Below are 22221 nucleotides of genomic sequence, written 5' to 3'. Positions count from 1 at the left end.
TTTATAACCCGAAACATGCTAAAATTGATATTGGTTTAGCAAATAATACTACTGCTTTTATTATGCTAATCACAATATAGGATAACTAAGCTAAAAGATTGTAATAATTAAGATAAGGAAGAAGAATAAGAAGATTATCATGCCTGGTAGAGAACGTGATCATTATTTCATTATAGTATGTTGTTGCTTATGAATCAGCATTACATTTCAAAAATATATAGTATAATATAGTATAAGCATTCATTCTAAATATTTTACTTCAATATCCACCCCCAGACCCTCCACCCGGACCACCTCCATAGCCACCACCATAACCTCCGCTTGGACCACCTCCATACCCGCTACCACCACCAGGTCCATACGGCGGCCCTCCTCCTCCTGCTCCGCCACCAGGTCCATATGGCCCTCCTCCTCCTCCGCCACCAGGTCCATACGGCCCTCCTCCTCCTGCTCCGCCACCAGGTCCATGCGGCCCTCCCCCTTCTCCGCCACCAGGTCCATACGGCCCTCCTCCTCCACCTCCTCCTCCTGCTCCGCCACCAGGTCCATGCGGCCCTCCCCCTTCTCCACCACCAGGTCCATACGGCCCTCCTCCTCCTCCGCCACCAGGTCCATACGGCCCTCCTCCTTCACCTCCTCCTCCTGCTCCGCCACCAGGTCCATGCGGCCCTCCCCCTTCTCCACCACCAGGTCCATATGGCCCTCCTCCTGCTCCGCCACCAGGTCCATACGGCCCTCCTCCACCAGGACCATACCCAGTACCTCCACCTCCACCAGGACCATACCCTTCACCTCCTCCTCCTCCACCTCCCCCACCAGGACCATACCCTCCATCTCCACCAATTCCTCCACCAGCACTTCCACCGCCACCAATAATTCCGCCACCATAACCATAACCTTCTCCACCAGGACCACCATACCCAACTCCAGGATCTCCACCTACTCCTCCACCAACACTAGGATCACCACCAGCACCATCCAGATGACCAACACTACCATTTTTTTGAATGTTTCGACATTCTGATACTCCTATCACTAGTAGCACTGCGAGTATCAGTCCAACGTGTGATTTTCCCATCTTTGCAACTGAAAACACCTGATTTTTTTTTGCTTTGCTTGTGATGAAGATGAAGTTTGGCAAGGACATGTATTTATAGAGTGTAAGGATCGATAGCACATACGTGCCATACATTCAGACAAACGTCTTTATCGTATGTACATTGGAGATTCTCCTATCCATTAACGTTGGCCAAAATTTCAAACTTGTATGAAAGATAATAATTCTATTGGCCGGTGTAGTGCTCATAATTAATGTAATCTCAACTATCAATAACTTTTGCCTTTTAAGTTCTGTGGAGTGATGCTACTAATCACTTGCTATACTAGGGGAAATACTATGAAAGTTCAAAAGTTTGTTATTTCAGCTTAAAGCCACTAGCTAGCTAGTTGAAAATTGAAAGAGTTAATGGCTCGAAAAATGTAAATTAAATAATATCAAAATAAATATTTATTTACTGGTTTATATAATTTAATTTAGATTTTACATTAATGGCCGAATTTTCCTGTAGACTTGTAGTGATTTAAACGTCCATTAATATGTATAGTAATATTAAAAACATAATAAAGAGTTCAATACATTTGTGTAATGCAACAAAAATAAACTGAGAAATAGATATACACGCTAGTAAACTACCTTCACGTTTTCAAAATTTGTAGAAAAAAATGGCACTGGTTAAGGATAGCTGGACGGCACCAGGATAACCAAAGCCATAAATGAGATTAGCTGTTAATCACCAAAGCAAGACGAGAGTTAGGTTTTGTTGGCATAGACTAATTAAATTTCTAATAATAAGCTAGACTTGAGTTATAAACCAAAACATTTAATGTGTTTACATGCTTTAAGAGTAGTGAACTCTTAATTTCTAATAGCCAAGTGTGCATAATAAGACAGCCGTGTTTTTTTGAAAACAAGTGGTGGATAATCAACACTTATAGTAGTAGTACATTGTACTAAAATTAGATAGCAAAAAGTGGTATCGTGAGCGACCGAGTGAAACGAAAAAACTCTTTTTATATCTTTATTGGTAAGTTACTTTTGCCTAATTTTCTACAATTAAAAAAAAATACTACCTCCTTTCCATAGGATATTCTTTTTACAATTTTTAGATTATTTGTAATAATTTATTTATAACAGTACTAATATTTTTTAAGAATTTTCCTCTCCTATGTAAAAAAAATTCTATGGATTGTTAAATTCTTGTAGTTTATAATTTGTAATATGCATGTATTCTAATATAAAAATATTGTGGAAAGCTGAGTTGTTCTAAAAGAACTTTCAAGCGAACAGAACACCTAACTTGTTAGTTTTTCTCTCATTAGTTCGTATGAGTATGTTTTCTCATCGGAAAAAAAAAATTGGTTTCCAAATATACATGATGCATTCTCAATATGAAACACATCCCAAACATAATTTTGATGCCAAACTTCGTAAAAGTTAAGGCTTGCAAGGAAACTTCACTTTTATCCACTCAAATGTGCTGTGCTTTAGGTTAATTAGCAAGACCATTATTCCTTTAAAAATCTTGGGCATAACCAATGTCATTTATTTAACAATTTACAGTATCAGGAGCAGAACTAGAAAGTTATATACTTCTGTAATTTTCGATTAGTTCATTTTTCACAAAAATAAAATAAAAAATGTAATAGCAGTACATTAAACCAACAACCACTACCACTGCAACTAATAATCTTAAGAAAACAATAATTTCTTTCTAACTTAACATCAGTTGGGAAATTTGAACTTTCCTGTATTGTTCCAGTAATATTAAGAATAGGGGGCTCAGCCGGATAATTATTTGTTGACACCTCAAAAATGAGGTGGAATGAGATGGAGGAGGAGAGAGATAGGAAAAAATGAAAAAAGTAAGAGAAAAAGTATAAGATGTGATGAGTGATAAGAGGAGAGAGATAGAGATAAAAATAGGTGGAAATGAAGTGTATAAAAAAGGAGGTGTGTATATATCATTGTTGGGGCTCAGCCCATAGCCCCATAGAATGTAGATGCCATTACAACTATCTAAGCTTGGAATTCTTGAGTGTAATTCCAACAAGTTGAATTGAAACAGGCCAATCAAGTGGGTAATGATGGAGATCCAACCATAACAACAACACTAAATCATACAAACTTTCGGATTCTAATCTGTAGTCAAATGAAAACTTTCCCCCCTTTATACTACCCTCTGTACAGCTTTTAAATGGGGTGCAAGCATTTTAGATTGAAAATTACAATGAGGTGGTAATCAATCCAACTGGGACAGCACCACCAATAAATTGAATATACTTTATGAATCATCATAAAAGTTTGGCAATTCTCACTTTTTTTTATATCACTCTATCCCCGTTCTCTAATCTCTATAATACCTTTGCAAATGCTGATGAAAAGCTCAGACCAGCTTTTCTACATTGGCTCTAAGACCAGATTGTACCAATTCTTCTACACGAACTTTGATAAAATATATGCAAAAAATATATATATTCTTATGCAAGTGGAAAAAGAAAGAATAGCTCCAAGGTTTTGTGCCTAGGACTCCTTTTGGGCGCTTTCCACGCCAGCAGACCGGGCTGCCTGGAACTGAATGGCATACCATTTATGCAGCTCCCTAAGTCTTTCAATCAGTTCCCGAAATGTCGGTCGGCAAGTTGCATCACTGACAGGAATGGACAAACTTATAAGTCAACATAGGATATTCGGTAATCACACCACTTTGGCTTCAATATTGATGGAATAAGACTACCCAAAGGAGGTTGAAATTAGATGAAATTAAGGATTTACATAAAAAACATTGTCGGTAACAAACTCAACATGAATTATTGGCGTTATAATCCATTTAATATTAGGTTTAACATACTTGATATAGCTAATTGAGCAGCCACTAATTTCTTATGCCCCATCACACGAAAATGAAATCAGAGCTATATCAAGTATGTTAAACCTAATATTAAATGAATTATAACGCCAATAATTCAGATTAGATGAACCAACAATTGATGCGAAGATTGTTTAAGTAAGCTGGTCAACTATTATGACACGAATCACATTTAATATGTTCTTGGATATTCCGAGAGCTATGGCCGAAAATACCAAGAGCTAAGTTTAAAAAAGAGATGAGAATGCATACCTATGCCAGCAGTCCTCAATTATAGAAGTCCATCGTGTATCAACATCTTTCGGAATTTCTAGCCGCTGATTCATGAACCCTACAGCTCCAATCACCTGCAAGGTTCCTAGAGGAAAAATTGTTCATATGTGCACCCATAGTTGTCCATAATTGTATAAAAAATATTCATGTGATATCAGAAGGAACTGGGCAAAAATATTATTGGATAGAAGTTTTTAGTCACCACTCTCTATCGGTAAAACAAGTGTAACTCAAGAACTAAATGAGGGGAAAAACCAAGAAGCAACTTTAACACCTAAGTTAAATTCTCTATGGTATAATAGTTCATCTTCAAGCATTGGGATAACATATATAACAAAAAGAAAAAAAGTAAATGCTTCACCAAAAAAGCAAAAACACATTTTGGCATTTTGCCGGTGGCTTTTCATTCAATAGGCTTAACTATGATTTCAGTTTGCATATCTCCTTTGTTTCAATATATTTTAAAAGGTTCATGTACACATGAAGCCAATACCTGCATTGAGTTGAGATTCTCCCAAGGGATCTTTTCTGTCGCAAGTTCCCATAATATCACCCCAAAGCTGTATACATCCGACCTGATGTTCACAAGAAGCAGCAAAACCAGACATTCAAAGCCTGAAATTAGTCTAAAAACATGACGGCGAGAGAGTGTGATTAAGGGCATAGATTTGACATACTTCTCATCTGATGGTTCATTTCGAAGAACTTCTGGTGCCATCCATTGAGGCTACAAAGGAGAAAAAAGCTAGAATCAGTGAGATGTTTTGAGACTCTTTTGCAGTGAAAATGTAAAGTAGGAGACAATTTCCAACAGAATTTTTTTTATGGTCCATAAAAGAAATAATGAGCTCACCGTGCCCCTCCCTGTCTTAGTTGTGAGAAATGTTTCATGCTTCAGACGTGAAAGACCAAAATCACCAACCTGTTCAGTTTACAAAGATAGGCATTGTCAAGCTTAATAGAAATCAAAGCACGAAACTTTAAACCAATCAAATACAAGCGTCCAACCCAACATTGTAGGATAACTTAAACAAGTGACAAGTGGCAGACCTTCACTGTCCAATTCTTATCAACTAGAAGATTTGAAGACTTCAAATCTCTATGGATGATAGGAGGGTTACAATGATGAAGATAATTGATGCCTCGTGCCTGTAGAAAGAGTAAGCTGTAAGCATACAACATTGAAAGCTAAGTCCAAAACCATGCAGTTTTCTGAGAGCAGATATCCATAATGAATTAGGGTGCGTTTGAATAAACAGTTTAATTAAGCACTTATGACAATAAACACATTCATAAGCTTATTTGGAAGCCTATCGAAATAAGCTAATAAAAGCTTATAAGTGGTATAAACGCTTTAAGCTTATTTATAAGCTAATCTGAGAAGCTTATGAAAATCAGCTCAAAAGAGCTCATAGGTAGGTTATAAGCTATTTTCTTAAATTTACGAAATACTTGCTTGATTGTTTGTGTGATAAGCTTAAAGCCTTAAACAAATTAATTATACCAACACAAGGGGGAAAATTGAACTAGTAACTATTCCACCGAAATTTCAACATCATAACAATGAAATATCTTTATTTAGAAGGAAAAAGATATAGATATCATATAGAGTTATAAACCATGTCTCTATTCCAAAATACTCACAATATCCAAGGCCATATTGACTCGCCTCCTCCAGTCAAGTTTGGATGTGTTTCTGTGTAACAAGCGACATAAGCTTCCCCTGAAGTTGTAGAGTACAAATGAACACAACGATAATCAGCCACGCTTAATACTTTGTGACATGCAACATAGCAAACTAGAATGAAAATACTCCATGATCCAAAGGAAGGTTCAGAACAAACCGTGGGAGAAACTCGGTCACAATGCAGAGACGTTGAGGTGAAGTCACTGCCCCCATAAATAGAAGAATATTTGGATGTCGAAGTCTTTTCATAACTGACACCTGCATACACCAAAATCTTGTCCATGTAAGGTTAGACAAAGAAGAAATTTAGGAGAAAAAAGTGATGAAGGCTATGTTTGAGATAAACAGTTAATAAGCTTCATGAAAGTTGTTGAGCTAGCTGAACTGAACTTTTAAGTTGAATTAGAAGTGATTGGTCAAATTGGCTATTGAATTAGCTAAAAAATTTAAAACGACATAAAAGCATGTGTTTATCAATTACTTTATCAAAATTAAACTCTTTATTTAAGGTTCTCCAAAGAGTTTTTTTTTTTTTTAATTAAAAGTGATAAAGGAAGAAATTTATTAAAATATTAAGGTTAAAAATGGAAGAAAAAAATAATATAATATGCTATAAGCTACTTCAAGGCTTTTGAAAATAAGTTATAGGCTAGTGAAATACTCTCATTTATGAAACATCTCTATTTTAGTTAATAAAAGTTATAAGCTGATTAAATAAGCTGTAAGTTGCTTAAATGATGTGCCAAACTCATCCAAAGAGGAACATGTGAGAAAGTTGCTTATCATTTTTATTATTTTAATTTTGGTTCTTGTAGTGTAACATAAGATTTGGAAAGAAAGAAATTAAAAAACATGAAATTAACATGAGATGACTTTTGATTTGAAGTATCTTTGTTTTACTTTTATTTTCTTTCAATTTTTCATTGGGTAAATGTAAATCTTGTCTCACAGTGAAAAACAGAGTTTATCCTTATAAACTCAGTTTTACACATACGCACATTTATATTTCAATGTCTTACTCTTATCATATCATAATTGGATTGAAGTTAAGAAAGATAAAAAAAGATAAGACGGTGAATTATGATTGCACATGTAAAACCTATTAATACTTTCATTGTATAGTTACTAAATTCAGAAACAGACCATTTACACTTAACTAACAAATTTTTACATGTCGCTAAAAAGTAATAGAGATCATATAGGATTCTAAAAGCATAGTGTGTGTTTGGCTAGTAATTTCAGCTAACATAAGGCTTATTTTACTAAAATAAGCTTGTTTAACCAAAAAAATAGGTGTTTGGTAAACGATCTATCTCACTAACTTGTAACGTTTGAAAACGATATTTCAAGTCGAACTTATAGGCTATTTATTTTTACCATTTTTACCCTTGCTGTTAATTAAACTTATGCTGACTTCCTCACCTTATGGATTAGAATTCTATGGCCAAACATAATCAACCAATTAGACTACAGAAGAACATACCTCTTGCCTGAAGGACTGGATCACATCATCTGAATATTCTTGGTTTGAGAAAACCTTGACGGCTACATCCTGTAAAAATATGAATATAAGTTGACATCAGTATAGTAGTCGGAAAAATGCAGTTTGTCAACCTATAGAAGATGCATTCTTAATGTCAGGCTTAGTGTTGGCAACACATTTCGTAGGCCCACCAAAACTCTAGTGATGCCTCAATTCAAAATTGTTGAATAACATGTTTGGAAATTCTTCTACAATTGATTTTGGAGCCAACATCAATTCTGGGAGAAGCTTTTGTGAGTAGCTTCTGGGTTTCAAAATTGATTATGAGGAAAAAGAAGCTGATCCAAACATGCCATAAGTGCTAGTAATTCTAGTTTCAACCACTTGCACAAACAAGACATGAAAAAATAAAATATGTCTTTGATAAGATTAAACCTCCTTTGATCCAAGTTTATCGCCGGAAAAAGAGAATTTCAGGTCTGGAACCACCATGGGGGGTGGCGCAGCCACTACTGTGGCCATGGAGACTGCTGAGCAGCCAAAACAGCAAGGAGAGAGGGGAAATACGAATTTGGCAGATGGATAGGGGCAGTTACCAGTCTGTAGTTATTAGGAGTTAGCAGTTATTATGTGTGTATGTCAGTTTGAATTCAAAATAGAAACTGCACTATGCAGTTGTATAAATAATAGATGTAGCCTATTAGATGATCATCCAGGAAATTATAAGTGTGTGGTAGTATGGAGAGAACAGGCTCTCGAACTCCTGCTGTATTGTATTATTTCCAGTAGAGATTCTTCATCTCTGCAGTATCAATAATAATTATCCATTATTCTATTCCCCTATCTTATCATTTTGGTATCAGAGCACCATCCAGGTGCTGTGGTACTTAAGTGGTTCACTTTATAAATGGGAAAAACTCGTTCTGAAGCCAGTCAAGATCCAATGGAGCGGATGCAAGAAATTATGGAAATGTTGCAGATTGATCATCAACAAGCACAGGCTGATCGTCAACAAGCACAGATTGACCGTCAACAAACTGATCAACGAATTCAACGTTTGGAAAATATGATGGAGACGTTCATGCATCGGGACGACCTTGGCTCTCAAAGAGACAATCATGAACAGAGCATTAAGCGCCCAGGACAGGAAGAAGAGTCTAACTGTGATAACACTTCTGCACGTTGGCGGAAGTTGGAGGTTCGAGTTTTTGATGGTGTTGCTGATGCCTATGGTTGGGTTCATAAGTTGGAAAGGTTCTTCCAAATTCGTGGAGTTCCAGAGGAGGGGAGATTGCAGGCGGTTCTGGTGGCACTGGATGGAAAAGCTCTATCATGGTTTCAATGGTGGGAAGGTTGTCATCCTCACGCAGACTGGGACACTTTTAAGTTGGCAATTCTGAAGAGGTTCCAAGTTTCAAGTACTCTCAATCCCTTTGCTGCTTTACTAGCCCTTAAGCAAGAAGATTCGGTGGCGGAATTTGTGGAACAATTTGAGAAATTTGCCGGCATGTTGAAAGACATTGATGAAACACACTTAATGGATATCTTTGTGAATGGTTTGAAGGAGGACATAGGTGCAGAAATTAAACTTTATGAACCAACAACCTTATCCATCATGGTCCAAAAGGTTTTAATGATTGAGCAGAAAAATCTTGCAGTTAGTAAGGTTCATCCAAATTCCACTTCTGGTTCAAGGTTCAGTAATTCTTATAAGTCTCCATCAATTTCTCGAACTGTCACAGTTGATACTACACAGAAGAGTGGAGGCAAAAGTTACACACCATCTTCATCTTATTCTGGTAGTGTCTCTGTGGAAAAACCATTTCAAAGAAATCGACCGGGTAATTACCGTAGACTTTCTGATGCTGATTACCAGGAGAAGATCCGGAAAGGAGAATGTTTTCGCTGTGATGAAAAATTTGGGCCTAACCATGTGTGCAAGAACAAACAATTTCGAGTTATGCTGATGGAAGAGACTGGCGATTCTGAACCAGAAGATGATCCAGATTGTCACCCCGAAACGGAACCTGTCCCACATTTATCCCTGAATAGTATTGTTGGATTCACTTCCAGAAGGTCTTTCAAGGTTTGGGGAACTATTGAAGATCACAAAGTTGTGGTGTTAGTTGATTGTGGAGCAACTCATAATTTCATTTCCAAGGCGTTAGTACAGGAATTGCACTTGAAGGTTGAGGATACTCCATCTTATGTAGTTGAAGTAGGGGATGGTCATAAGATACCATGCAAGGGTGTTTGTAAGGACGTGTCTTTGCTGTTACACAATGTGCCGGTCAATCAGCAATTTTATTTGTTTGGCCTTGGCGGAGTGGACATTGTATTGGGCCTAGAATGGTTAGCAAGTCTTGGTGACATTAGAGCTAACTTTGAACAGTTGACTTTGCGGTTTACTATGTGTTGCACCTGCTATGGCCAGGCCCAGGTTTGGCAAAGTCTACAATAGGAAGCCCAAGTCCACTGGCATTCTGTCAAATGACAAGGCCTTCTAGAATGTTAGGATTCCTAAATAACCACCTGATGAGGTGTTATTATTAGTAGTACAGCTAGGGGGGGGGGACCACTAGGGAGTGAGAGGAATATATGTTAGTTATGGTGAGAGAATGAGGTAGGCTTGTTTTTGGGCTTAGGATTGGGAGAGAAGAGCACTCTCGAATTGCTCTGTTTATTTTCCTTCGTTTCTTGTATTCTCTAACACAATTTCTGGGTTTCATACCAGAAATTCAGTATAATCAATACAATTTCAGTTCCAGTTTCCTTCATATTTTCTGGTACCTAACATTGGAGAAGAGCACTCTCGAATTGCTCTGTTTATTTTCCTTCGTTTCTTGTATTCTCTAACACAATTTCTGGGTTTCATACCAGAAATTCAGTATAATCAATACAATTTCAGTTCCAGTTTCCTTCATATTTTCTGGTACCTAACATTGGTATCAGAGCTCCCGATCCTGAGGGAGCTTTTATGGTGGTTACGCGAGCTGCAATGGAGTCCAGAGTTGATGACCTTGAGCGATCTGTTACCACGATGAAGGAGATGGCCACGGAGCAATTTGAGGAGCTCCGGCGACTCATCATGAATCGGGAACGGAGGCGCACGCGAGGAAGATCGAACACACCCAGAAACCGGCGACCATCGCGAGACAGAGAGCGAGATCGCGACGCTTCGTCTTCGCACTCCGGGTCGCGAACCGGGTCACGAACCGGGTCGCGTACCTCAGACCACAGCAGGGAGCGATTCGATCACCCCCATCGCGTCCATTTGCGTGCTGTGACTGGAAGAAGGGTCGACATCCCCATGTTTGATGGAAGCGATGCTTATGGGTGGATTAATCGTGTTGAACGGTTCTTCCAACTCAGTCGTGTAGGGGAGGAGGAGAGGTTGGAGATGGTGATGATTGCCATGGAAGGGAAAGCACTGGGATGGTTTCAATGGTGGGAAGAGCAAGCTGTGGAGAGAACCTGGGAACCTTTCAAGCAAGCCTTGATAAGGAGATTTCAACCCACCTTGGTTCAGAACCCTTTTGGCCCTTTGCTTAGCATTAAGCAAAAAGGGAGTGTCATGGCCTACAGGGAAAGCTTTGAAGAGGCAGCAGCACCCATGAGAGGTGCTGATAGGGAGATCCTGAAAGGAGTGTTCCTTAATGGATTGCAGGAGGAAATCAAAGCTGAAATGAAATTGTACCCTGCTGCTGATCTTGCAGGATTGATGGATAGGGCCTTGTTGATTGAGGAAAAAAATTCTGCTCTCAGAGGAGAAAAAGGAAAGGATGAGGACAAACGTGGGTGGAAGGATAAGGGTGGGTTTGGAAGCAAATCTTCAAGTTATGGGGGAAAGCACATAAGTTATAATTCCAGTCATCAGGGGAAGAACAATACTGGACAGGAAACCAAACCAAAAGAGACCCAGGACGATGGAGGGAATGAAACTAAGAACCCTGAGAAGAAGTGGCAAGGGGGACAAAGACTCTCTCAAAATGAGTTGCAAGAGAGAAGTAGAAGAGGATTGTGTTTTAAATGTGGTGAGAAGTGGGGAAGAGAACATGTGTGTGCTAAGAAACATTTCCAATTCATTCTCATTGAGGGAGATGAAGAGGAAGAAGAGGAAGACATATTTGAAGAAGCTGAAGATGGTGAGTTTGTTTTGGAGGGCAAAATACTGCAATTGTCTCTTAATAGTAAAGAGGGCTTAACATCTAACAGGTCTTTCAAAGTTAGAGGAAGACTTGGAACAAGGGAAATCTGGATTCTGGTAGATTGTGGAGCAACCAGCAATTTTATCTCCCAAAATATTGTGAATGAACTAGACTTGGCTGTTGTAGCAACCACTGAATATGTGGTGGAAGTTGGAAATGGGGCCAGAGAGAGAAATTCAGGAGTGTGCAAGAATTTGTCACTGGTAGTGCAAGGAATCCCTATCACTCAACATTTCTTTATCCTTGGGCTTGGGGGCACTGATTTAGTCCTGGGAATGGATTGGTTAGCCAGCCTTGGGGACATTGAGGCCAACTTCAAAGAACTTATTATTAAGTGGAACCTTCAGGGCAAGCAGTTTGTGTTACATGGAGAACCGCAGGGTAATAAAATTCAGGAAGCTTGCAAAAACATAAAGAGCACAAGGAAGAACAAAGACCTGGATTTCTGTCTTTCTCATGAGTTTGTAGAAGGTATCAACATAGCAGTAGCTGAGGTCCCTGCTGAATTGAGAACCGTTATTGAAAAATTCCCTGTGGTGTTTCAAGAACCTCATGGGCTGCCTCCTAAGAGGCCTACTGATCATGCTATTATACTGCAGCAAGGAGCAGCAGCACCAAACATAAGGCCCTATAGGTATCCATTCTACCAGAAAAATGAGATAGAAACTCAAGTGCAGGACATGCTCAAGAATGGGATTATAAGGCCCAGCATTAGTCCATTCAGTAGCCCTGCAATTCTAGTGAAGAAAAAAGATGGAGGGTGGCGTTTCTGTGTTGACTATAGAGCCTTGAACAAGGTTACTATACCAGATAAGTTCCCTATACCTATAATCGATGAATTATTAGATGAGATAGGTTCTGCTGTTATCTTTTCTAAATTGGACTTAAAATCTGGTTATCATCAAATAAGGATGAAAGAGGAGGATATTCATAAAACAGCTTTTAGAACTCATGAAGGACATTATGAATATCTAGTAATGCCTTTTGGGTTATCTAATGCTCCTTCAACCTTTCAGGCCCTCATGAATCAGGTTTTGAAACCTCATTTAAGGAAGTTTGTTTTGGTTTTTTTTGATGATATACTAATCTATAGCAAGAGTTTAGAATTGCACATGGAACATTTGAGGTTGGTGCTCCAAAGCTTGCAGGAAAATCACTTAGTAGCTAATAAAAAGAAATGTTCATTTGGCCAACCAGAATTGGTCTATTTAGGTCATGTAATCTCCAAGCAAGGAGTAGCTGCTGATCCCTCTAAAATCAATGACATGCTGAATTGGCCTCAACCCAAAGAAGTGAAAGGGTTAAGGGGTTTCTTGGGTTTGACAGGGTATTATAGAAGGTTTGTGAGGAATTACAGCAAGTTAGCTCAACCTCTAAACCACCTCCTCAAGAAAAACAACTTTGAATGGAATGAGGAAGCCAGTCTAGCTTTTGCCAAATTAAAGGAGGTAATGACTACTGTTCCTGTGTTGGCAGCACCAGATTTCAGCAAGGAATTTGTGCTTGAGACTGATGCATCAGGAAAGGGGCTTGGAGCTGTTTTGATGCAAGAAGGGAGACCAATTGCATTCATGAGCAAGACTTTATCTGACAGAGCTCAGGCAAAATCAGTATATGAAAGAGAATTAATGGCTGTGGTTTTCGCAATCCAGAAATGGAGGCACTATTTACTTGGTAGCAAGTTCCTAATCCACACAGATCAAAAGAGCTTAAAGTTCTTAGCTGACCAGAGATTGATGGGTGAAGATCAGCAAAAATGGGTTTCCAAATTGATGGGTTATGATTTTGAAATCAGGTACAAACCTGGAGTAGAAAACAAAGCAGCAGATGCCTTGTCCAGAAAAATGCAATTTTCTGCCATCTCATCTATTCAGTGTGAAGGCTGGAATGACTTAGAAGAAGAGTTATTGGCTGATGAAAAATGTAAAAAAATCATGCAAGAGCTATTGACACAAGGGCAATCTCTAGCAGGGTATCAATTAAGGAAGGGAAGACTATTTTATAAGGACAGAATAGCGTTACCAAAGGAGTCCAGCAAGGTTCTCACCATACTCAAAGAATACCATGAGTCTGCTCTTGGAGGCCATGCAGGGGTCTTTAGAACTTATAAGAGAATCTCAGCTCTATTTTACTGGGAAGGGATGAAGATGGACATTCAGAAATTTGTGCAAGATTGTGAGGTTTGCCAGAGAAACAAATATGAAGCATTGAATCCAGCAGGTTTGTTACTACCTCTTCCTATACCATCACAAGTGTGGTCTGATATTTCTATGGATTTCATAGGGGGCCTTCCTAAGGCAATGGGGAAGGACACCATCTTTGTGGTGGTTGACAGGTTCACCAAATATGCCCATTTCATAGCTCTCTCACACCCCTATAATGCTAAGGAAGTGGCTGAAATATTCATAAAGGAGGTAGTAAAGCTACATGGGTTTCCCAATACCATAGTTTCTGACAGAGACAGAGTTTTTCTTAGCACTTTCTGGACTGAACTCTTTAGATTGGCTGGAACCAAACTGAAATTTAGCTCTGCCTACCATCCTCAAACAGATGGGCAGACCGAGGTAGTAAATAGGTGTGTTGAAACCTATCTCAGGTGTGTGACAGGAACAAGACCTAAGCAATGGCCAAGATGGTTGTCTTGGGCAGAATTTTGGTATAATACCAACTATCATTCTGCCATCAAAACCACTCCCTTCAAGGCCTTATATGGGAGAGACCCTCCTGCTATCATCAGGGGAACTGATTCTGTCACTTCAGTAGAGGAAGTGGAGAAGCTTACTGCTGAAAGGAACCTTATGCTAGATGAACTCAAGGAAAATTTGGAGAAGGCTCAAAACAGAATGAGACAGCAAGCAAATAAACATAGAAGAGACATTCAATTTGAGGTAGGGGATCTTGTGTATCTCAAGATTCAACCCTACAAACTCAAGAGTTTGGCCAGGAGGAAGAATCAAAAGTTGAGCCCTAGATACTATGGTCCTTATCCTATAATAGAGAAGATCAATGCTGCTGCTTACAAGCTTCAATTACCAGAGGACAGCCAAGTTCATCCAGTATTCCACATTTCCTTGCTCAAAAAAGTAGTGAAGGAGGGGATCGTCAGCCAACCATTGCCCAAAGATCTAAATGAAGGGTGGGAGCTTCAAGTAGAACCTGAAACCATCTTGGATGCCAGACAGAATGACCTTGGAACCACAGAAGTTCTAGTGAGATGGAAGAATCTGCCAGCTTTTGAAGATTCCTGGGAAGAATTGGACAGATTGATAGCACAATTTCCAGACCATCACCTTGAGGACAAGGTGAATCTTCAAGGGGGGAGAGATGTTGCACCTGCTATGGCCAGGCCCAGGTTTGGCAAAGTCTACAATAGGAAGCCCAAGTCCACTGGCATTCTGTCAAATGACAAGGCCTTCTAGAATGTTAGGATTCCTAAATAACCACCTGATGAGGTGTTATTATTAGTAGTACAGCTAGGGGGGGGGGACCACTAGGGAGTGAGAGGAATATATGTTAGTTATGGTGAGAGAATGAGGTAGGCTTGTTTTTGGGCTTAGGATTGGGAGAGAAGAGCACTCTCGAATTGCTCTGTTTATTTTCCTTCGTTTCTTGTATTCTCTAACACAATTTCTGGGTTTCATACCAGAAATTCAGTATAATCAATACAATTTCAGTTCCAGTTTCCTTCATATTTTCTGGTACCTAACACTATGAATGGCCAGAAGTTATCACTCCAAGGGGATCCTGAATTATGCAAGAAGGATGCTTCTTTAAATTCCTTACTCAAGGCTTTGCAACATGGTGAGGGATTTCTCATTGATTTTCAACAAATTCGAGCGGAAACAGATTGGAGGGCTAATGTTCCAGCAGATTTAGTTTCCATTCTCCACCAATTTCCTTCCATCTTTGAACCGCCGGAAGGATTACCACCTCACCGTCGGCAAGATCATGCGATTCATCTCAAGGAAGGGGCGCAAATTCCTAACTTAAGACCTTATAGATATCCTCATTACCAGAAAAACGAAATTGAGAAATTGGTTGCTGAAATGTTAGATGCCGGCATTATTCGTCCATCTACAAGTCCCTTCTCCAGCCCCATAATTCTGGTTCGAAAGAAAGATGGTAGTTGGCGGTTTTGTGTTGATTACCGGGCCTTAAACAAGATCACCGTGCCAGACAAATTTCCAATTCCAGTCATTGATGAATTGTTGGATGAAATAGGAGGGGCACGGATCTTTTCAAAGCTGGATTTGCGTTCCGGTTATCACCAAATCAGAATGAAGGAAGGTGACATTGAAAAAACTGCATTCAGAACTTATGAAGGTCATTACGAATTTCTGGTACTTCCTTTTGGTCTCACTAATGCACCCTCTTCTTTCCAATCTTTAATGAATGAAGTTTTGAGGCCCCTTCTCCGCAAGTTTGTATTAGTTTTCTTCGATGATATTTTGATATATAGCCTCTCCATGGAAGATCATATCCAACATTTGCACACTGTTTTATCTCCATTACAACAACATGATTTGAAAGTCAATGGGAAGAAATGCACTTTTGGCCAAGAGACTTTGGAGTATTTGGGTCACATCATTTCTGTAGGTGGAGTTTCTGCTGATCCAAAGAAATTAGAGGCTATGTGGTTGTGGCCTACTCCCAAGGACATCAAAAGTTTAAGGGGTTTTCTTGGGCTAACAGGTTATTACCGCCGTTTTGTACAGAATTATGGGAAGATTGCGAAACCTTTGACTAATTTATTGAAGAAAGATGCCTTTCAATGGAGTTCTGATGCTCATGCTGCTTTTGAACAATTAAAGAATGCCATGACTACTCTTCCTATGCTGGCTGTTCCTGATTTTACCAAGCCTTTTGTTTTAGAGACTGACGCTTCAGGTACAGGTTTGGGTGCTGTTTTATTGCAGGAAGGTCGCCCTTTGGCTTTTTGGAGTACAACTTTATCTGATCGGAATCAAAGGAAATCAGTCTATGATCGCGAACTGATGGCGGTTGTCAAAGCTGTCCAGAAATGGCGCCATTACTTGTTGGGTCATCATTTTATAATCCGAACTGATCAGAAAAGTTTGAAGTTTTTGGCAGATCAACGCATGTTGGGTGAAGAACAATTCAAGTGGGTTTCTAAGTTGGCTGGGTTTGACTTTGATATTCAGTACAAACCGGGTAAAGACAATTCTGCTGCTGATGCCTTATCCCGGCGGAGTTCTTATTGCGCCATTTCTATCTTACAAATTCATGATTTTGAAGAATGGGTGGAAGAAGTCAATAAAGATGACAAGTTGCAGAAAATTATACAAGACTTGATTCTGGACCCTACTTCTCATTCCGGATATGTCTTGCGTGATCAGAAACTATTCTTTAAAGGTAGATTGGTTTTATCAAAGACTTCCTCCCGTATACCAGTCATCTTGAAAGAGTTTCATTCTTCATTGATGGGAGGGCATTCCGGAATCTTCAGAACATACAAAAGGGTGGCCAACTTGGTTTATTGGGACGGCATGAAATCTGACATCAAGAACTATGTGGCTGCTTGCGATGTTTGCCAAAGGAACAAAAGTGATACTTTAACTCCGGCTGGCTTATTGCAACCTTTACCCGTTCCTACTCAAGTTTGGACAGATATTTCCATGGATTTTGTCACTGGTTTACCTAAATCCATGGGGAAAGACACCATTCTGGTAGTAGTTGATCGTCTTACAAAATATGCACATTTCTTGGCCTTGGGTCATCCCTATACAGCTACTGAGGTTGCTGCAGTATTCCTTCAAGAAATTGTCAGGCTCCATGGTTTTCCTTCCTCCATTGTATCTGATCGAGATCCCCTTTTCTTGAGCAATTTTTGGAAGGCACTTTTCCGAGCAGCAGGTACTCAATTGAAATTTAGTTCTGCTTATCATCCCCAAACTGATGGCCAAACCGAAGTTGTCAACCGGTGCTTGGAGGTGTACTTGCGCTGTCTTACAGGTTCCAAACCCAAAAAATGGGTTTCTTGTCTTCCATGGGCTGAATTCTGGTTTAATACTAATTATAATGCTTCCAGCAAAATGTCACCTTTTCAAGCCTTGTATGGGCAGGATCCTCCTCTTCTTTTCAAAGGTTCGACCATTCCTTCCAAGTTAGATGAGGTTAATAAACTTTCTAAGGACCGGGACGAATTGTTGGCAGATTTGCGAGACAACTTGCTTAAGTCTCAGGATATCATGCGTACATATGCCAACAAACACAGAAGACAAGTGGAATTTGAAGCTGGCGATTGGGTCTTCTTGAAGTTGCAGCCTTATAGAAGGCGATCTTTGGCTCAACGAGTTAATCAGAAACTCAGTCCACGATTCTATGGGCCATTCCAAGTGCTAGCCAAAGTTGGAGCTGTAGCTTATAAATTGGACTTTCCTTCCCATAGCAGAATTCATCCGGTGTTCCATGTCTCTCTTCTTAAGAAAGCCATTGGCGATTCGTTTCAATCTCAGCCCTTGCCTCCCATGCTATCTGAAGATCACGAGTTGCAAGTTTATCCAAATCGGTTCTCAATGTTCGTGAAGATTCTCCTGGTAATGTTGAGGTTCTGATTTCCTGACAGAATCTTCCTTCTTGTGAGAATAGTTGGGAATCGGTGGCCCGCATTCATGAAGCCTTTCCAGACTTTCACCTTGAGGACAAGGTGAATCTTCAAGGGGGGGGTATTGATAAGATTAAACCTCCTTTGATCCAAGTTTATCGCCGGAAAAAGAAGAATTTCAGGTCTGGAACCACCATGGGGGGTGGCGCAGCCACTACTGTGGCCATGGAGACTGCTGAGCAGCCAAAACAGCAAGGAGAGAGGGGAAATACGAATTTGGCAGATGGATAGGGGCAGTTACCAGTCTGTAGTTATTAGGAGTTAGCAGTTATTATGTGTGTATGTCAGTTTGAATTCAAAATAGAAACTGCACTATGCAGTTGTATAAATAATAGATGTAGCCTATTAGATGATCATCCAGGAAATTATAAGTGTGTGGTAGTATGGAGAGAACAGGCTCTCGAACTCCTGCTGTATTGTATTATTTCCAGTAGAGATTCTTCATCTCTGCAGTATCAATAATAATTATCCATTATTCTATTCCCCTATCTTATCAGTCTTACACCACCAAAAAGTAAAAACATCTGTCAAAGAAAACTCAAGTCCTGGTCTGTAAAATATCATTCATAATGCATGAGTTTAAAACAAGAAATTACAGAAAGAGAAAAGTAACATACTGATCCATACCACATAGCATGATATACAGTTCCACAAGAACCTGCAATTAAACAACAAAAAGGTAAGTGGGTAACTAGTAACTCATAAAATGCATAATAACCTGCAATTGGGTTTGCAAGCAATGACTCTATAAATTATGAGTTCTATAAAAATGCAAAAAAATTTAAAATATAAGAACTCCCAATACAGATAATGTGTCAAAATTTTGAACAAGTACTTGTCATAAAAGTATAGAAATTGTGAAAAGCTTAACATGACTACCTTCTCCAATTGGTTCTCTAATTGTCAGATCCTCCCACAAAATTTCATAATCCAAGCAATCAGTGTCAACATCTGTTTTGTTAGTTACAGCACAACTGCCGGCACTCCCACAGCTGCTAGCACTACTTGTACTGTTAACATTAAAGTAGGAGGACCAGGATCCCGGAGCCTCATTGTTAGTAGCGTGATTACTTTCAACGGAAGAAAGAATATTCTGACTAACTGACTCATTTTCTTGATCGTTCTGCCTCGACGGCCCAGCAACAAGAAGATTCCTTGCCTCTGATCCTTCTCGATCATTTGTTCTCCATGGCCACGATAATGTTTTCTTTTGAGTCCAGGCTTCAGCCTTAGAATGTATGATTTTGTGAATAGGTTTTCCTTCACTCTCATCACCAGGGTCACTCAAAGTTTTTCCTTGGAATTTTTCTTCAACGTGAGAAAATGCACCAAGAGGTGACTGAGGCAAATCACCTCTGGGGGTGCTAGCTCCACTTGAATTAGCATCTTCTCTGTGGTCTGGAAGCACAGACTCTGAGAACCTATGTCCAGAATGATGACTTTCTCCACTCTCACCTTCACAATCCCCATTATTCTCTCCTGTCCACATTCTTGACGTAACTTTATTACTCATCTTTGATGCCTGTTTAATGGTTCCAACATCAAGACACACCATGGTATATCAAATTACATAAATATAAAAGTTACAAAACTAACCAAATTTGAAATTCTAGATGCCAGAGAAACTTGAATTGGCTGTTGAGAGTCAAGGTCAAGTTTATTCGTAAAGCTACTTCTAGGACGGGTGGAACCTGAATTTGATTCAGCATTTTTTTCACCGGACAGCGGATCCCTCATTTCAAGAAATGGCCGTGAATCATTTGAGACACAAATAGTCCCAACTAAACTTCCATCATCATCATAAAAAGGTGTAATTGTTGCTACAGCTAAAAAATTCTCTCTCATCTTATTCTTGACCAGGAACTGCCCAGTCCACTTCTCTCCCATCATTACACGGTTCACTGTATCATAGGCGAAGGTCAAATCCCTGGGTTCTGCAAGCAGTTCAATCCCTTCTTGGCCTAGAGCTTCCTCTTCTGCATAACCATATAGATTCTCAGCACTATGGTTCCTGCACAAGTATTCCCAACAGAAATATTTCAAACACAGCTATTAATTTAGGTTCCTAGAATTTACACAATCAACATAGATCAAGCCCAACATGGACACCAACTTTTAAGTAGAGAGTTCATCATCTCCGAAAGCCAAATTATAGAGATACCAATGCTATTTGGTACGAGGAAACTATCATAAAAACAAACACAAAAGTGGAAATGCACAACAATACTCGGTGAGCTCATCTTAAAGTAGCTTTTTAAGATAATTATGCACCCGACTTTCATTCTCTCAAGTCTCAACCAATCAACTTGAAAAACTCTTCGAACTAAAAGGGCATGCATTTTTCCTTATAGAAATTCGACTTAAATATGGTATCTCATACTACTATCCCACTATCTCGAATTTGCCATAACAAGAAAAAAAAAAACCCCAACAATGTATAAACTTCTCTAGTAACCATCCATTACAAAAATGGAAAAGAAACTACATACATCCTTCTTTTCACAAATTGTACAAAATCCGATACACGTTTACTCGAACCAAAGTGCATGTTTGGAAATCTTACTATGATTGATTCTAAAGCTTGAATCAATTCTAGGAAGAAGCTTATGTGACTAGCTTCAGAATTTCATAATTGATTCTGAAAATAGATAAATTGATCGAAACATGCTATAAGACAAGTAGTATTTGACCAGAAGTGATTCTTGGTGATTCTAGACTATCGAACAATGGAACCAAACATAAGCTCCTATTGAAATGGAAAGCAATGACTGACCAGTAAATTATACGAAAGTTACGATCCAATATATGAACAGATTGTCCCATTGACTGCAAAATATTGAAATACTGTCCTTCAGTCAAATTCACACCACCGCCGCCGTGACTCTCCCTCTGAAGACGCGACGAAGAACTACCTACTCCATCGGTTCCACTCCTGGGTGGCGCGCCCAATCTGGAACGTTGCGGGGACACAGAGTGAGACCTCTGGCGATGATGATGCTGGTGCTGCTGCTGCTGCTTCCTTCCATCTGAAAGCTTGAGCTTGGACATTTCTTGCTTGAGGTAAACATGACCTTCTTCCAGGTCTTGGATCTTCTTCATCACCTCTTCTCTGGCTGGAGTTCCCATTACAACACACAATCTTCTTCAGATGAATAAACTTTCAATCCATTGTTGAACAAGGTCTTATCTTTCTCTCTCTAGTTTCCAGTCAAGAATTCTTGCTTCTCTCTCTAAGCCTTACGCCACGTTTCTTAAATCTATTTTAAGTTTTTTTTTCTTTGGGTTCTCTGATTTTGCTTCAACAAATATAGAAATAGAAAATTAATGTATGGGCAAAACTTAGGTGCAGTTACTTAGGTGCTGTTTTTACTGTTTGCCAATAATAATAGAACACTTGGATTAATATTTCCACATCAGATTTTAAACAAACCCCACCCACCCACACTTTTTTTTTTAGCCACCATCGTTCCATAACCGACAATAATGTCTCCAAAGTCCAGTCCAGCATGATCTCCACCACCCCTTATTTATAACACCAACCCCCATAACGAGAAGAGAAGAAGAAGGGGTTCCGACGAGGGCATAGCGCTCCTCCGCCACGACTTCTTTGAACTGCTTTCGCTCCCTGCACAGAGTTATCATTGGGAAATCCTCCACCGAGCGTCGCCGTAATCTTGTCGTTGTCGAGCAAGAACGATTGAGGGTCGCACCATGTCATGGTAATGGCGTTGTGTTTGGTTGTGGAAACGAAGAGGAAAACAAAGCAGGTGGAAAAAAAAGAAAGAAGAAAACAATGATTCACAAAAAATAAAAACAGAGCAAGGATTCGTGGTTCTCACTCCTCAAGACCCAATCCCATGGAGGTTGAGACTAAACGAATTCAGTGCCAGATGGTTGATTTAACGGAGACGTTTAACGGAAACGTGAACCAGATTTTCTTTTTTTTTTAATTTTTATTTGACATGGAAATAATAATCCAAGTGTTCTATTATTATTGGCAAACAGTAAAAACAGCACCT

The 22221-nt window shown here is 39.4% G+C and overlaps 2 protein-coding genes across 3 annotated transcripts; both read right to left on the bottom strand.

Annotated features, from left to right (window-relative positions):
- Window positions 1–259: 259 nt before the first annotated feature.
- Window positions 260–1078, bottom strand: LOC130713284 (glycine-rich cell wall structural protein 2-like). The gene has a single exon (XM_057563061.1). The coding sequence runs from the start codon at window positions 1076–1078 to the stop codon at window positions 260–262; it is 819 nt and encodes a 272-aa protein (XP_057419044.1).
- Window positions 1079–2997: 1919 nt separating this feature from the next.
- Window positions 2998–21476, bottom strand: LOC130710564 (serine/threonine-protein kinase STY8-like). 2 transcript variants are annotated; one of them, XM_057559873.1, is made up of 13 exons: window positions 20976–21473; window positions 19799–20213; window positions 19082–19724; window positions 18820–18860; window positions 7370–7438; window positions 6044–6144; window positions 5844–5922; window positions 5250–5348; window positions 5053–5121; window positions 4877–4926; window positions 4693–4774; window positions 4179–4273; window positions 2998–3707 (listed from the first exon to the last, which is right to left on the bottom strand). In XM_057559873.1, the coding sequence occupies exons 1-13, from the start codon at window positions 21326–21328 to the stop codon at window positions 3581–3583; spliced, it is 2223 nt and encodes a 740-aa protein (XP_057415856.1). In that variant the 5' UTR covers window positions 21329–21473; the 3' UTR covers window positions 2998–3580. The 2 variants fall into 2 exon arrangements, 1 of the variants encoding a protein (XP_057415856.1); XR_009010394.1 differs by having other exon boundaries at window positions 3675–3707; window positions 4179–4284; window positions 20976–21476.
- Window positions 21477–22221: the final 745 nt, after the last annotated feature.

The sequence above is a fragment of the Lotus japonicus genome, chromosome 4, assembly GCF_012489685.1.
Source record: "Lotus japonicus ecotype B-129 chromosome 4, LjGifu_v1.2".
NCBI lineage: Eukaryota > Viridiplantae > Streptophyta > Magnoliopsida > Fabales > Fabaceae > Lotus > Lotus japonicus.
Note: the sequence above shows the minus strand (reverse complement) of the source record. Positions and strands in the feature narration are given on the sequence as shown.

Coding starts and splice junctions, on each gene's coding strand:
- LOC130713284 (XM_057563061.1), bottom strand. CDS start 1,078: ATGGGAAAATCACACGTTGGACTGATACTCGCAGTGCTACTAGTGATA.
- LOC130710564 (XM_057559873.1), bottom strand. CDS start 21,328: ATGGGAACTCCAGCCAGAGAAGAGGTGATGAAGAAGATCCAAGACCTG. Junction 5,923..6,043: donor GTGACCGAGTTTCTCCCACG/GTTTGTTCTGAA, acceptor CTACAACTTCAG/GGGAAGCTTATGTCGCTTGT. Junction 5,349..5,843: donor TCAATATGGCCTTGGATATT/GTGAGTATTTTG, acceptor CTCTTTCTACAG/GCACGAGGCATCAATTATCT.